At 37.6% G+C, this 18,309-nt stretch overlaps 1 protein-coding gene across 1 annotated transcript in view; it reads right to left on the bottom strand.

The window, feature by feature from the left end:
- Nucleotides 1-18,309, bottom strand: part of LOC150107459 (F-box only protein 9) — a 310,233-nt gene that overhangs the window by 267,104 nt on the left and 24,820 nt on the right. Inside the window, exon 3 of the mRNA XM_090392105.1 lies at nucleotides 16,567-16,875. Coding sequence (XP_090248231.1) covers nucleotides 16,567-16,875 — 309 coding nt within the window. The remainder of the gene's footprint in view (nucleotides 1-16,566; nucleotides 16,876-18,309) is intronic.

The raw sequence follows: 18,309 nt of genomic DNA, 5'->3' as shown, positions 1-18,309 counted from the left end.
GCTGATATGGAGTATTTGCAGAATGATTTGAATAGGCTAGAATTGTGGGCATATGAAAATATTTGTCTATCAGTTCAATAGTAATAAATGGTAATAATAAAAAGTTATGCACTTGGGTTTGATTAGATATCCAATGTCATATTATATATAGAGTAAAAGTTATATGGGGAGCCTCAGTCGGTATAGACGAAGCCCTTTGGTCAGAAAGACCTGGGTTCGATTCCCATCCAAGATGTGAAGAACCTTTCATCCGGTCACTTTCGACTAAAGGTGAGTTTAGTCAGTCTCATGAGGAGGTAGGGGGTTTTTTCACCCAGAAACTTGGGCTTATCTTCCCCCCAGAAGAGGAAACCTTTCCTGCGAACGCATGCATCTACAAACATAGGACACACCAGGAGGCACAGGGCCAACCACCTTATCCTCGAGAGGGTCGCAGTTGTGAAGTCCACAGTTAAAGAACCTCAATGGTTTATGAAAATCTTAAGACAAGGAGTTATATAGACGAGTAATATTATTAAGCACAAGCTGCAGAAGAAGGAAATGCTGTGGAGGGTATATAAAGAGAAAGGTGGCCAGCAAACTCATGAATGGTACAAGGCACAGGCAAGAAAGGAGACCAGCATGGCAACAAAGGCAAAATCAGATTATGAGAAGAATTTAGCCGATCATGCCAAAGGAAACCTAAAGAGTTCTTTCGCTATGTGGCAAGTAAGAGGAAGAATAACTATGGAAGATTAACCTTAATGAGTGATGATGGTCACGAGGAGACAGAAGTGGATAAAATAGTTGAGAACTGGGTGACCACTTCGCATGGGTATATCATCCTAGAGAGATTACTGCTTTAACCTATGTGACAGACACTAATGCAGGAACAGATGTGGATGAATAGGAGGGTTTTAGAATATTGCAGAATCTCAGTGTAAATACAGCTGTGGGATTCAATGGGATATCAGCTAGGGTTTTTGCAAGAATGTGCATGGGAACTGGCAAGGCCTTCGACTAGGCTCTTTTAGTCTCAGCTCAGGTAGAGTTCCAAGGGAGTGTAAAGAGGGCAAAATAATTTCATTGCATAAGGGAGGTTCTAAGACTGCAGTAGTAAATTATAGGCCAATCAGTATCTCAGGAGTGGTGGTAAAAGTACTAGAAAAATTGGTAATAAAGAGAATTCAAGAATGGGTAGATAAAAATATGATACTGTATGAGGATTAACATGGCTTTGTGAAGGGTCAATCATGTCTTAGTAATTTACTGCCTTTTTATAATAGAGTAACGGCAGAGTTGGATAAAGGAAATGGCTACATGATGATTCTGCTGAATACTGCAAAGGCATTTGGGAGAATACCACATCGAACTCCGTTATGAAAGTTAGAACAAATGGGGGATGGATGTCACACTGATTAAGTGGATAAGAGGGTGGCTGCTGAACAGATATCAAAAAGTGGTATATGGAGGGACAGAACTGAAGTGAAAACAGGTGACTAGTGGTGTGCTGCAAGGTTCAGTACTGGGGCCATTGCTGTTTAATTTGTACATGAATGATATAGGAAATAACCTGAAAGGAAATATTCAGTTGTTTGCTGACAATGCAAAATTAGGTAGAGTAATAGTTAATCAAGGTGATGTGGAGATTTTGCAGGATGATTTAAACAGGCTGTCAGTATGAACAAGAGTTAATGGGTGTCAGTTTAATATCATCATCGTCACGCTTTTCAAGGATTTAGGCCTACAGTGAACTTTTCTGGCCTTAGAGGACGTCCTGGTTTTCTTTTTCCTAATTTATTCCTGGAAAGAATGTATTAGTCTTAAAGGAGATTATGTTGAAAAATAAAAATAATTCTGAAATTATAAATTCGTTTTTTCATTGTTAGGCTGAGAACTTTTCAGACCACCCTCGTATACACCTGGGTATGCTGTTCACTAAAACACAGAGAGAACATAAATCCAATCCAAATGACATCACCTACTGATCCTACCATCACCTACCAGTATGTGAAATCATCACCGAACTTAAGAATAGGAGAGCACCAGGCTCAAATGGGATTTCTAACAAAATAATCAAATGCCTGCCACATTAAGATATAACTACTTTCCTGCACAATGGAAAGTAGCAGATGTAATCTTAATCCCAAAACCAGTAAAAGCAGTACACCTTCTCCAAAAACTATCAGCCCAATCAGCCCTGCTTTTCTGCATAGGAAAAATAGCTGAGAGGGTAATACTAATAAGATTAATATTAATAATCTTATCCAAGAGGAAGAGCCTCCATAGCTCAGTCAGTATAGACGAAGCCCTTTGATCAGAAAGACCTGGGCTCGATTCCCATCAGTGAAGCAAGGAACCCTTATCGGGTCTCTTCTGGAGATAAGTGAGTTAGCTGGTCTCATCATAAGGAGGTAAGGGGGGGGGGTCTTTATCACCCAGAAACTCGGGTTTTTCCTGCCCTAGAACAGCCAAACCCACCCCATTAACACACGCATCTACAGACATAGGACACCTCCAGGAATAAGGAGTAACCAATCTATTTCGTAGGATTTCGGTTCCAAATACCTACACAGTAAAATGTGTAAGTCTATATGTGAGCGTAAATAATGATAGGATCCAAGAGGAGCAATATGGATTCCAGGAGAACCACTCCACAGAACAAGTATTCAGAGTCATGGAAAACATCAGCGCAGAATTCAACTGGAAGCAGCACACAGGGATGATCTTTATAGATGTTGCCAAAGCATTTGACAAAAAATAACACAATGGGCTACTTTTCAAACTCCTGCAGACCAAATTTCCTTAAGGACTGATCAAAATGACCAAATCATAGATCAGTGATTGCAAACTCCGAGTGAAGCACTATAAAGAATTAGATTGTCTGAATGCAACATCACTGCAGGCTTCTCCCAGGTGGGGCACACCCTGCTATCCCTCTGCTCTTTGCCATCTATGTGGCTGACATCCCATACACACAGTTCCCTATTCACAGATGATACTGCAATAATGACTGCTTCTTGCAACCTAGACTGCCATCTCTCAATATGCAAACAATGGTTGAAAAAATGGCAAATTGATATTAATGCAGACTACAGTACTGCAGTGCTATTCGCAAGTAGATGAGTGTCCTCAGAGGTCAAAGTTGTCAGATTTGGCACCTCCATTCCATGGCAACCAGTAGCCAAATACTTAGGAGTATAACTAGATAAAGGGATTTGCTTTAAAACTCATATTGATCATGTCTGCTCAAATGGGACAGCTATACCAATTGCTAAATCGTTAATCAGCTAAGCACAGAACTTAGAATGCTGCTATACAAGATGCTGATTAGGCCTGAACATGGAGTCACACAGCAGATTCAAACATTACCAAATTACAGATAATCCAAAAAGAGTGTTTACGAATAGCATTTAACACACCATGTTTTGTATGAAACATACGCTTCACCAGGATGCCAATACCCCCGAGATCAAAGCTTACCTATGCAAAAAATGATGCAAAATTCTTTGTAACTATTGCTATCCACCCTAATCTGCCAAGCAGTAGACCACACTGAGCACGATCCTACAAAACACAAATGTCCCAAAACCATACTGAACAGGTAAGTTTTTAAAATCCACTGCTAGAAGCCACACATGGGTAAGCCAAATGCTCAATAATATTCCTTAATGCAGAAACCTGAAAACAAACCCCAACTCAACATCACCAGAGTTAAAGATCGGTACTATCAACATAAGAAGCCTGAATGGCAAAGAAATGGAGCTAGCTGAGGAATTAAATAAGTACCAGATTGACAAAATAGGGGTGACTGAAACAAAAAAGACAAAAACTGGTGAAATCTTTCTGAGCGATAAATACAAAATGTTATATTCAGGCAATGACAATCAAGGAAAAGAAGGAGTAGCCATAGTATTCAACACAAAATATGAGGCTAATCTTGTTGAATGGCAGTCAGTCTCAAGTAGAGTAATGTGGGCAAATATGAGAATGGGGAACTGGACAATGAGACTTATTTGTGCCTATGGTCCCACAGAAGGTTCTACTAAGGTAGAAGTGGAGATATTTTTTGAGGCTTTAGAAAAAGCAACTGACACAATGAAAAAGGAAAAGTTGGTCCTTGATGGGGATCTAAATAGCAGAGTAGGAAATGATTGTGAGACATACAAAAATATTTTGGGAAAATTTGGAGAAAAGAGCCAAGCTAATAATAATGGCAAATATCTGTTGGATTTCTGCTCAGGATATGGACTTCTTATTACTAACACCATGTTCCAACATAAAAATGTGCACAAATTCACATGGAGAGAAGAGGCAAGGAATAAGAAAAGTCTCATTGACTATGTTATTGTTGATAGTGATGTTTTCTTCCTGGTGCAGGGCACAAGAGTGTACAGAGGATTTGAAATTGGAAGTGATCACTATTTAGTCTTGAGCAGGGTAAAATTGAATTTCATATTGAAAAGAATAACATGTAAGAAAGTTTTAAAGCGAATAAAAGTTGAGCAGCTCTCAGATGTGAACTGTAGACTAAAATACACAAAGATTATTGAAAAAAAAATGAAAGAGCTTGAGAACAGGAATCAAACCTTGGAGATTCAGTGGCAAACTCTGAAGAAAACATTGATTCTGAGAGAGAGGCATGTGGTGAGGTTGTCTGCAAGGATAAAAAAAATCAGAACTCCCTGGTGGACACAGGAAGTTAAAGAGGCAGTGAAGGAAAAGAAGAAAGCATATCAAAAGTTCCTGTCAAATAAGTCAGCTTGTGCTCTTAGAGAATACAGAGACAAATGCAAGAATGCTAAATACTGTGTAAAACTAGCTAAACAGAAGTCATGGGAGGACTTTGGCAAGAATATAGAAAATAAATATCAAGAAGGTGGCAAAATATTCTGGAGGTTGTTGAAGAAGCTTAAGAATGAAGGAAAGACTGCTGTAAAAGGAGTTAGAGATGATAAAGGTGACATGAAAACAGGAGAAAATGATATCCTTGAGGTATAGAGTAATTACTTTGAAAAACTGCTAAATGAAACAAGCAGTGATGACAGCACAGTGGGAAAAAACACTGACCAGGCATGCAGTCAGGAATACATATCCATACTTGAAGTAGAAAAAGCCATCAAAGGCTTGAAATGTGGAAGGGCAGCTGGAGTAGATGATATTCGACCAGAAATGCTGAAGTATGGTGGTATAAGAGTCTTACAGTGGCTGCACTGCATAGTTCGGAAAGCCTGGACAGAGGGACAAATTCCCGATGATTGGAGTAGAGCTCTCATAGTACCCATATATAAAAAGGGAAATAAAACTGAATGTGAGAATTACAGAGGTATTTCCCTACTGAGTGTTCCTGGTAAGATCTATGCAAGTATACTTGAGAAACGGTTGAGAAGAATTGTGGAAGAAAAGCTTGGTGAAGAACAAGCTGGATTCAGGCCAAATAGAGGCTGTCAAGATCAGATCTTCACTTTACGACAAATAGTCGAGAAAGCATGGGAATATAACAAAGATCTGTATTTAAGTTTTGTCGATTTGGAAAAGGCATATGACAAGGTGCCAAGAGAGAAGCTATTCAATACGCTGCAGTTATATGGTTTCAATGGGGCATTATATCATGCAATACTTAGTCTTTATTTGAGTTGTAAATCAGTAGTTAGAATTGAAGGGAAGTACAGGAAGATGGTTTAATGTTAAATCTGGTGTGAGACAAGGATTTACATTATCCCCTCTGTTATTCATTATCTATATGGATCACATTATGAAGGAAAGTGGTATTAAACATGATATCAAAATTGGAGATGTTAATGTCAGCTCTTTGCTTTATGCGGATGATGTTATACTTCTAAATAAATCCGCTACAAGTCTGCAAGATTCTCTGACTAAATTGAATAGCTGTTGTAATAGATACGGTATGAAGATCAGCAATAAAAAGACAAAGACAATGAAAATAGGCAGAATCATTGAAAAGGTCAACTGTGTTGTGAATGGAGAGCCTGTGGAACAAGTAAAACATTTCAGCTACTTAGGCACGATTTTTACTGAAGATGGTAAATTAAATATAGAAATTGACAACAGAATCAGCAAAGCTGGTATGGTGGAAAGTCAATTGAATAAAATCATATGGAATAAGAGAGAAATTAGTCGGAACATTAAATTAGCTGTATACAAGACAGTGTTCAAACCAGTTTTAACTTATGGATCTGAGAGCTGGGTCAGAAGTAAAACACTTGACCAAAGACTAGAGACCGCAGATATGAGAGTCCTGAGAAAGATTATATGCGTGAACAGATGGCATCAATGGCAATATCATATTAAAAACGAGGATATTAGGAAAGAACTTGACATTGTCAGCATCCAGGAATGCATTAGCAGAGCTAATCTCAGGTGGTATGGTCACTTAAACAGAATGGGCGAAGAAAGATTAGCAAAACAAGTGTTCTCTGCCAGGTTGGCATGAAAACAACCCAGAGGAAGACCAAGATATAGGTGGATTGATACGGTACAAAGTGCCTTAGACGATAGAAATATAAGATCTGATAATGTTGGAGTCTTAACAAGTAACACACTGATTTGGAGAAAAATTGTAGATAGGAAGTTAGTAATGATGTAATTTTTTTCATGTAGTACTATCATATCCTGTACACCCCTTGAGGGTACATGGCAGGAATTTGATGATGATGATAATGCAGAAACTTCGTTGCAAATTTGACAAAGAGAAAAAGGACCATAGATCCAATAAATCCATCTTGCTAAAACAGTTAACATTCCTATAAACTTTTTCTACTCTCTAAATAGAACTCATATTCTCTTTCCAATCTCCACAGTTATCTAAACAACAGCATGTTCTTTAGCTGTGCTGATGCCTCAAAATTCTGCCCATATGTGCACAAGCTTCAAACTATGGGTATAACTTAGTGGCACTTTTCTTGAATGGTAGGAAGAAACAACATGTAAAATAAACTTTCAGGTAAAAAAAAATGCTTTTATTATACATATTAAACTTTTCTTGATATCTGTTGGCCAAAATGTCATGCAGTTTTTGAACTTAAAAATTTCTTTACTTCATACATTGTCTCCGTTGCCATTACGAAACGTTACTGAAGTTCTGCGATACTTTGTAATATACAAAAGTTACAAAAGTGTTTTAATAACATTTTTTGAACTAGTTTATCAACATTAATTCTTTATTCTCTTTGTGGAGACAAAGAAAAATTAACCTCCTTACCGGCCGAGGTGGATGAAATGATGAGACCAAATTGCACTTCTTATCCATGTTTTTCAACAGGTGTTACAGAATTATATCCAGATTAATCTGGACGTCTAGAGATGTCATGGCCGGTAGGGGGGAGGGGGAGGTTAAATTATAATGCTAAATTAAATTTTGTGACAGAGCATTAAAAGAAACTATTACATCATGGTAAATGGGTGGGAGGGAAGAAATGTACATTTACTTATCCCAATTTCTAATCTTTTTTTTTTAAAGATTACTTAATAAAAGTTATCTAATTCATAAAAATAAATAAATAAAATGTGATATATCTGAAAGTCATCAGATACCCCACATTGCAAAAATCTTCCCATGACCTTGGAACTTAGCTACTTTTATACTAACTTAGTTTTCTTAAATGTTTCTCTATATCTGCCAATGCCACTCACTAACTTACTAGCCAAAAAATATATAATTCTATTCTTGGACTGCTATTTTTTTTAAGTTTATGACAGTATTAGTTTTTCCTCTTTCTGCAATAATTTCATTACATGCTAACTTTACCTACATCCAACAATGTTGTTGTCAGACTATCTTCCTGGTTTCTAATATTCTTGGTTCTTGTTTGTTAATATTTTCAGTTTGTTTTATTACTTGCATATTTGCAAGTGGCATGGATGTTTGTGATTGTCATTGAAAATACTAGTGGTGATGTTGGGCGGTAGATGGCGTTGTTGGAGGTGATAATGTTGCGGTTCGTTGTAGTTGGTGGATTCAGTGGTGGAGAAAGAGAACTGTAGAACAGGTGCCCTCCCTTGATGAGTCCTTGGACTCTCTGGAGGTGTTATGTAATAATAATATTTTAGTCTGAACTTATTGCCTCTGAAAATAGTTCAAGCTTTTATTTTTTTTTTTTTTTTTTTAGCACATACTTAAAACTTTCTCTTTTCATCATGAAACTCATTATTAGTCTGCTGAGAATTAGATAGCAGTAATCACTTCCTATTTCAAAGTCAATATTCAGTATTGCATGCCGGACCAGTCTGAAGATATCATTGTGAATAGTGATATAATATAATCAAATAAGACTCTTGTTTTTATGTTATGTCCACATGAACTTATGCATACCTTTGAACTCTGTCATAGTTCTAATAATGAATAGTCCATGTACATAGCAGAATTCCAATAGGTATTGACCATTATTGTAATTCTGGCCTTTTACCCAGTTCTCAGAGCATTTCTGCAAGTTCAGAAATCATTTCCTATTTGCTAAGTCTCTGACAAGAACAAGTTTTTTTGCTGGTCATATCAGCTGCTCTTTCATATGAATCAAAGAATTTCTCTACTTCTTTGATACTTCAGTAAAAAAGCATAAAAGTGCATTACCATATGTTTCATTTACCTACATTTCTCTAATTACACCATCTCCCATTTCAACAAACTTATCACCATGTCTGGTGTTAAATACCATAGCTACTCTTCTGCCCTTACTGATCCCTATGGCCCTGAATAAATTTAATGATTATTTAAAAATAACTATTTTGGTCTTCTTCATCTCAATAAGTTCAGTTATGATGATTGGGTATTGCTTTATTTCCTCTGCTAAGTCTAATTTCTTTGATGCATATAGTGATTGTTCCTATTTTCAGTTCTGTTGAAGGTGACACTGTTCCGTTTGCTAAATTTTGTTTTAATACAGAATACAAAACTGATTGGCTGAATTCCAAATTGTCAGTCAATTCAAACAGTATCCAAATAAGTACCTACCAACAGGGTGCATTTCAAGAAAGTGAGGAATGAGCATTAGAGAAGTTTCAGTCAGTTCTCTGCCATCCTGCAATCTCTTCCCAATAACATGATTTAATCCTCAAGTAACCATTTCTGAACCTAGATGATAGATGAACTTCACTGATTAATGTTAATATCACCAATCTAATTAGCACAAATTTGATGTAGCCAAAAATTATGTTTGGACTAAGAGGCTTGGTTTACTTCTTTCCATTTCTTCCAACATGTAATATGAATAACGTTTTCAAAGTTATGTTAGAAATGCAGAGATCCATCATTTCTTCTTTTGAGAATATAGCTTACATAGCTTTTGCACACACGCGCGCACACACACGCACACACACACAAGACAGTGCATTGTTACTAAGCTACTAGGTCAACAACCATATTTTGTCCATTAATCTGTCATGTGTGCCTGGAAGGAGTCTGATAATCATAAGTTGGGACACTGTAAAGTACATATTCTATATCCCTCATTCAACACCATTTCAACTTTAACTTAATTCTAAGAACCATGAAAAAATAAAGAATAAAGAAAAAAGAAAGCAAAGAGAAAAACAGTACATGAAAGAAAAAGCAAATATCTCAAAAACCCTCCATATTCACTTCACTAATACATGTTACATGATTTTAGTTCAAATGTAGGCTATTTCCATCTGATCCTCCAAACCATTCTTCGATGGGATCAAATAACCTTGTCAATTTTAACGCCTGCAAAATACAGTTTTGCCTTACTTTCCACAAAAAAGAACCATATTATCCCAAGTTACCTTTGACCACATCCAAATCTCTAGGAAAGATGAGATCTCTCACCTTGCGATTACCTTGACATCAAGACTCACTTGGCATAAACACATTATAATCGAAAAAATTAGGATTCCTATTTTGTTCAAGGCATTACTTTACCCCAAATGACTATTAACCCTGTACAAATCTGCCCATTCATTTCATCGAGTATTGTTCACACATCTGAGGAAGTGTCCCTAAGAAATCCCTAAAAATACTCAATGTACAGAAGAGAGCATTCAGACTGACTGACTGCTCAAACTCACCCAACCACTCTCACACAAGCATCTAGTATCTACTGCATGCATCTTCTATAAATATTTCAATGGTAAATGGTTCATTAGAACTATCATTAATAATTTCCTCTCTCTCTTCTACCCAAATCCATTGAAACACATTAACCACAGTCCATGTATGAACATGGAAAAACTTGTTTTTCCCGTGTTCGTACATGGACTGTAGTTAACGTGCCTAATCTACTTGTACCTTCACTAAACAGAAAAGGATTTTCCAAAGTAAGTCTTCATAGAATAAATGTGGTTAATGTGCCTAATCTACCTGTACCTTCACTATTAGACTTACTTAGACAATACAGCTGCTGTGATTATAGAACATGATGCTAATAGAAGCAAAAAATGATTCTAGCCTGAGAAAAAGCTAGCCTGAAATAGCAAACAGCAGCTTGCACTCATTTGATAAGTAATACTAGTTATCAAACATAGCATAAAAGAACTAATACTACTTCATTACAAGTATTCAGCATCATAGAAAACAAAAAATAGAGTGATAACTGCCTCCTGAAAGAAACCAATTAAAAGTATCACCACTATAATCATTGTCCTTTCCAACCAGCTAATCCTTCCAATCTTACTTTTCCTCCAACACCTGCACAGACAACTACAGGTAAATCACCTCCAACTATGCCAAATTCACTGCATGCTTTTTCAGGTATTTTACCTCTGAAAGAAATTTGAAAAATTCTGAATACCCAGAAAGATGTTTTCTGATCCTGATGGTATTTATCCACAAAATAGCACTCCAGATTTGTCATCCATTATTAAAAGTCATTCTATATTGTCTTTACAATGTTTCCAGCTCACTCAGCATTCTATCCTACAGCACAGATGTAAGCTTATAATAACCTATTCTAAAGAAATGCAATAAAAGTCAGCCAGCCAGCCAGCCAATCTGCTGCCCATTTCCCAGTTGATAAACCGACCAAACCTTCACCTGGAGGCCCACACCAATTAGCAAAGCAATCATCAATGCAGACTCCACTATTCTCAGACCTGAACCATTACAGAGATTTGGAGATATTCATGCAGTTGCTCTTGACATTTCAAAAACATTAAATGAGGTTGGCATAGAGGCCTGCTTACCAAGCTATCATTCTATGGTCTACATGCTTTTCAAACAACTGCCAGTTTCCTTTCTGGATATTCACGTCATAAGTAGATGCATTCCTCTCTTCAGATTTCCCCACTGACAGCAAATCCTAGGGTTCTGTAATTTTGCCCATGCTCTTCTTTCTATACATAGATAACCATGTTCCACTAACCACAAATCCTATCCAGAGTTTGCTGATGAAAGTATACCCAATTTCTCTTCTTCATTTGACAATCTGGAGTCCTCAAGCATTCAAAGCTCCCATCATTATTAAAACTAGTTTTGTCTTATTTTTCACAAAAATTCACTTCATGATACTACCTGGATCAGATTCTCTACTTTAGTTAACTTACACCTTTAACTGTTCGACCACAAGCACATCACATCAGTAACCTTCTCAGACTCCAAAAAAGTTGATGTCTTTTTCTATACCAGATAACACAATTGTTGCTCTATAACTCCTAAATCTACATCTTAAAATTGTGTTTTCACATTTGGGTTTGTGCACAAAAAAACTTCTATAAAAATGCTTGATGCTATCAAGAAGAGAGAAATAAGGTAATATATGCCTCTCCATTCTCAATGACTTACTCCAATCTTCTTATCACAGATGTTCTTTGCCTTTTCTATATTTTCATGGGCAATGGTTGGCTGAACTGGTCACTAACATTCCTCTACTCAAATACTGCTTGTAAGAGTCCAAGCCAACCAACATCCATTTAATATCCAGCTCAAACTACTCAATTCCTCACAACCCCCCCCCCTTTGATTCCATATACCTCTGTCCTGGAAGCAGAGGTAGATAGAATCTTTGTCTTCTCTTCCTTCTTCACACTGTTTTTCCCAAAGACTACAACCTAAAGCTGTTCAAGAATCATATCAACAGTTCCTTCTTGTTCCTTAACCACTTGCCCCCACACATACAGCTCTGATGTGCTAAAGTTTTAGCAGTACTTTTCATGTATCAAAATGGTATGTGTGTGTGTGTGTAAAGAAACTTGACTAAACCAAGAGTGATATACATTTTGCCTGACAGATGCAACATCAAAAACATAGAGGCATATCTTTACTCAAAAGAAAGCTGACTTCAGCTGATATTGCGCTGCAAACAGAATTAGTTAAAACATGCATTTTCATTTAATTAAAAATAATAATTATACACTGAGAGATAAGTTATCTATATTGTGAGTAAATTCTTACTCTACATTTCAATGACTTTCAGATCATGTGACAAATTGGGGGGGGGGGGGGGGGCATATGCAGACATCAATGAAGCAGTTGAGTGTAAGAATGTGAATAATATGCCTGAGCTAGTACGGAGAACAACAAATCAAAATGGGATAGTTAGTATAGGGCATCGAGATAGGGGTGAGACTAACAGGCTTCTGCACTTCATGTATACTAATGCCAGGAGTATTAGGAACAAGAAGGAAGAATTTTTGGCCTTGGTTGGCTCTTCCTGGCCACAGGTTATTGGCATTTTGGAAGTTTATTTTGCACTTGGTTAGACTATAATAAATTTAGTCCTTTATCCAAGTGTAAGCAAACAAAGTTTGCACCTGAAAATATCTTCAGGACTGAGGTAAGGTGGTGCAACACCAGGCAACTCCAAGCAAAGGTGGACCAAGCTCTCATCACTCCATGTCTCAGTATCTCCAATAATACAAAGCACATCTCCTTGCGGACATGTATACTGCTATGCATTAAGGGAAGGGCCACTAGCCAGACCTCAAAAGATATTTTCAGGCACAAACTTTGTTTGCTTACACTTGGATAAAGGATTAAACTAAATTTATTATAGTCTAACCAAGTGCAAAATAAACTTCCAACATCTTTCTCTAAATCCAGAGTAATTCAATAATAAGGTGGTACACCTGTTGGCAACTTGTATAGGTAAATATGACCTCTCCTATTGCTTCTGCCTTAGTATCTCCACGTTTGGGTCTGCTTCCCACAGACGAGACCTCAATAAAGGTCGAAACCGGTCTTACACTTGGATAAAGGATTAAACTAAATTTATTATAGTCTAACCAAGTGCAAAATAAACTTCCAACATCTTTCTCTAAATCCAGAGTAATTCAATAATAAGGTGGTACACCTGTTGGCAACTTGTATAGGTAAATATGACCTCTCCTATTGCTTCTGCCTTAGTATCTCCACGTTTGGGTCTGCTTCCCACAGACGAGACCTCAATAAAGGTCGAAACCGGTCTTACACTTGGATAAAGGATTAAACTAAATTTATTATAGTCTAACCAAGTGCAAAATAAACTTCCAACATCTTTCTCTAAATCCAGAGTAATTCAATAATAAGGTGGTACACCTGTTGGCAACTTGTATAGGTAAATATGACCTCTCCTATTGCTTCTGCCTTAGTATCTCCACGTTTGGGTCTGCTTCCCACAGACGAGACCTCAATAAAGGTCGAAACCGGTCTGGGTAGTGGCCCTTCCCTTAATGCATAGCAGTATACATGTCCACAAGGAAATGTGCTTTGCATTATAGGAGATACTGAGACAAGGAGTGATGAGCGCTTGGTCCACCTTTGCTTGGAGTAGTCTGGTGTTGCACCACCTTACCTCAGTCCTGAAGATATTTTCAGGCGCAAACTTTGTTTGCTTACACTTGGATAAAGGATTAAACTAAATTTATTATAGTTATTGGCATTAGTGAGACATGGCTGACAGAAGATGATATAGCTAGTGGGATAGAATGTGAAGGTATAGTGTGTTAAGAAGGGACAGAGAGAAAAAAATGGGGGGGGAGTGTTATTGATGATAGCTGATGAACTGCAGCCAAGGAGAATTGAAGTTGAAGTGCAGGATAGTGAAGAGAGCACACTTGAGGCTATTTGGTGTGAGATTGAGACAAGCAGAACAAAATATACAGTTGGGTGCTGCTATAGACCAAGTGATGGAATAGATGGTGGAGATAGTATGCATAGACAAATAGATGCAATGAGTGGAAGGAGGGTAATTATTATGAGGGGTTTCAACTATGGTAACATTGATTGGAAGGAGAGGACACATGAGAGGAAGGAATTGGATTTTATGCAATTATTAAGGGATAATTACCTGAGACAGTATGTAATGGAATATACTAGGGGTTCGAGAGTGCTTGACCTAGTAATTGCATCTGAGAATTTGATTGTGATGAATATGACCACTTCACCACCAATTGGTGAGAGTGACCATAAGGTTTTAGTTTTCACCTGGGAGGTGGCCAAAAGTATGGAATTTTCCATTAAGAAAGGATACATTTGGAAGTACCGGGCTGGTGAGTATGACATGCTCAGGAGATTGCTTGGTTCAGTGCCATGGCATGTAAAACTGCAAGGGCTGGAGGTTGATAGTGCATGGGAAGTGGTAAAGGAGTGTTTGAAGGAGGTAATGGCTGACTGTATACCTAGAGTCCGGATAGTAAATCAAGTAGGGGTTAAATGGATGAATAAAAGCATTAAGCTTGAGCTGCAAAAAAAAGAAACAACTGTGGAGGGAATTTAAGGAGAAAGGTGACCTCCAGGCACACGAACAATATAAAGCACAGGCCAGAAAGGTAATGAGTGTGATAAGGAAAGAAAAAGCTGATTATGAAAGGAAATTAGCCACACAAGCTAAAGAGAATCCCAAACAGTTTTTTTCGATATGCTGCAAGTAAAAGAAAAAATGTATACGCCAGAATGATTTTAAGGAATGCTGATGGTAGGGAGGTAACCAAATTAATTACTGAGCGAGTACTTTGCAAGAGTATATCATTCAGGTGGTGATATTGCAGGAATGAAAGATCCAACAGGTTATATGGGAATTGAGGTGAATGAAATGGAGGTGAATAGTATATTACAAAACCTTAATGTGAATACATCTGTGGGTTTGGATAGTATACAAGCTCGGGTCTTACGTGAAGCGGCAAAAGAATTGTCAGTGCCCGTGACCATTTTGTTTAATTGAGTCTCGGATCTGGGTTAGTCCCAGGGGGGGGTGGAAAGAGGGGGGAAATAGTACAACTGCATAAGGGAGGTTTCAAGACTGCTGTTGCAAATTATTGACTGATCAGCATATCAGGAGTTGTTGTCAAGGTTTTGGAGAAGGTAGTCAAGAGAAGAATACAGGAATGGATAACGGGATACTGTATGGGGGACAGCATGGTTATGTGAAGAATAGATCATGCCTCACTAACTTGCTCACGTTTTATAACACAGTGACGGCTGAGCTGGATAAGGGTAATGGGTTTACAGTCATACTGCTGGACCTTGCTAAGGCTTTTGACAGGATACCACATGGAATTCTAATCAGCAAACTGCAGTATACGGGGATGGATATAGGGTTGGTGAGATGGATAGGAGGGTGGTTGACGGAAAAATATCAGAGAGTAGTTTATTCAGGAGTGGAGTCCAAAAGACGGCCTGTGATTAGTGGTGTGCTGCAGGGTTCTGTTCTTGGACCACTACTATTTAATTTCTTCATTAATGATATTGGAAAGGATCTGAGAGGAACTATTCATTTGTTTGCTGATGATGCAAACAAATGAATAGGAAGAGCAATAGTGAATTCACATGATGTCAAAATTTTGCAAGATGATTTGGATAGATTCGGGGACTGGGCTAAGGAGATTGGATGTCAATTTAATATGTCAAAGTGTAAGGTTATGCATTTTGGGGTGAAAAGATTAGCAGCAGTATACCACAATGGTGGAACTGTACTCCAGAAAATTGACGAAGCCAGGGATATGGGGGTGTTGGTGGATAGGGAGTTGAAGTTTAGGGGGCACATTGCAAAAGTGGCTAAATCAGCTCATCAAATCACTTGGTTACTGAAGAATACTTTGATGGGCAGAGACAAGCAAGTTATTGTTCCTCTGTATCGAGCCTTGATAAGACCCCATCTTGACTACTGTGCCCAGATCTGGGCGCCAGGGTTTCTTCTTGATGAGGAGGAGGTAGAGAGGATCCAGAGGCGAGTTCAAGGTGATAGCAGGTCTATGGAATGAACCTTATCAGAACAGGTTGAAGATTTGTGGGTTGCAGACATTGGTTGACAGGCAGAAGAGGGGTGATATGATTGAGACATTCAAATTACTGAAGGGTTTCTATAAGATTAATTTATAGGATATTTTTCAGAACAGGTCTGGTGGTGGGAGGACTAGGGGGGGGGGCATCCATGGAAACTGGGCAAGAGTGTGGTTAGCAAAGGTGTTAGAACTAGTTTTTTTGCATGGAGAATGGTGAATGAGTGGAATAAGTTGCCAGAGTCTGTTGTGGGTGCCATTACTGTGAGTGGGTTCAAGGCAAGGTATGATAGATACTGTGTGGAAGCTGAATAGTTGTTGACATGATGTTTAGGGCCTCCCTCGATGAGTCTAAGGACTCCTTGGAATTGCCCATAATAATAATAGTAATAATAAATTAAAGGGGGGGGAGTGTCTTACCTGATCTTCTTTCTTTCGTTCTGCCTTCTCTCTTGCTCCCACATTGTTGCAACTTTCATCCAAAATACTTTTTGAAATATCTTCTCTACAAGGTGATGGCTCTAATTCTTTTTGCCACTGCTGGCGAAAATTGTTCAACTCTTCTTCAACAGCTAACAGAGAAAGAGATGAAGATTCTTCATCTTGTGCATCTCCAGCTTCTTCTTCTTCACCTACATCTCCATTTCTACTACCTTCCCCAGAATTTCTGGGGTTCTCTCCATCTGCTTTATGAAGAATTCCACTTGAATTCATATGAACAGATTTTTCCTAAAATCCAAACACAAAAAATAAATAAATAAAAACCTAAATAAATAAATCTATAAAATAAGTTTAAGGCTCAGTTATATATCCATATTATAACAGTAGTTCCCAAACACTGGTTCCACAAACTAGTGCTGATCTAACAATTAAATAAGCTAATTTTTCAAATTTATTGAACTGCACATAGCAACAACAAAGTTACATTTTATATTTTAACTTTTTTTTTTTTAAATTTAGAATGCCAAATTATGCTGGATAAGCAATTATATCTTCTTGTTGTTATTACAGCAACTTCTGTGACGTCAGGGGACTCATCATGGGAGGTCAACTAGTAACATGTCCAGGTATTGAACAGTACATTGATTTACACTCCCAACATATTATATGAAGATTTTTCATCTTCATATACCACGTTTACCAACTTCAAGGAATGGCCTCTTATTGTTCCCCTCTTTTTATAATTCCCTTTATGTTAATCTGGTAAAATCTTTCTCACTAACTTAGCATCATTATCATACCACCAATTTTCGTCCTGTCTAAACACCGATTTATATTCCCTCACCTCTTATCAATATATTCCATAGCAAAAATGTAATGTGTGGTCTTTGAAACACTTGCAATGTGCCCTCTGAACTTCAATCCACTATCATCTATTACTCCAAAATCACATCCACTTCCTGAAGCACCGTTCCATCAACAAAGCCTTATGTTTCTGCAATCCACAGTATAGCATCTTGCATTTATTAAAACTATAACCGCCCCCTCATTTGTTCAAGCTAGGTCTATTCAAATATTCCTTAAGGAAATTAACATCAGCAGCACTCCTTATATTTTCCCCCAAAATCTGCATTGCCAGCAAGCAATCAAAGATCCCCAATCTCTTAATCCATTAACAAATAGATAACAGATATCATTAACAAATAAGTTAAACAATAGGGTCCTAAGAACAGAACCCTGAGGCACACCATGGTTGATTTCTGTTTGAGACAATGCCCTATCATACACAACTTGCTGGTATCATTCAAAGAACCAATCGCTATTACCATTATTGATTACCACTATCCATTATTGTCTTCTGGAGCTTGTACACCCACCATTTACCCTATCATTCATTTTCAATTTTCACTTTTTTTTTTTTCTTCATGTCAGCATATGCAAACAATCACTTTGGACATGAAGGATCTTCACAACAGGCTTTCTATGTGCTGAATGCATAATATTTTGTAAAAACTGAATACGGTTTTACATTATAGTGAGTCAAGTTTCGAGCCAGTTTCAACCTTTACTAAAGTAACACCATGTCAGTAGTACAAAAAAAAAAAAGAAACTGTGCAACTTCAGTTTTACTATACACTATGAAATGATTGTAACATTAAAAACTCACTAAGTTGCTTTTATATAAATATAGCACACCTGGAAGGAAATAATATTCTTACATTA

Source organism: Typopeltis vanoorti, chromosome 4 (genome assembly GCF_054136105.1).
Source record: "Typopeltis vanoorti isolate ZY-2024b chromosome 4, IOZ_Tvanoo_1.0, whole genome shotgun sequence".
NCBI lineage: Eukaryota > Metazoa > Arthropoda > Arachnida > Uropygi > Thelyphonidae > Typopeltis > Typopeltis vanoorti.
Note: the sequence above shows the minus strand (reverse complement) of the source record. Positions and strands in the feature narration are given on the sequence as shown.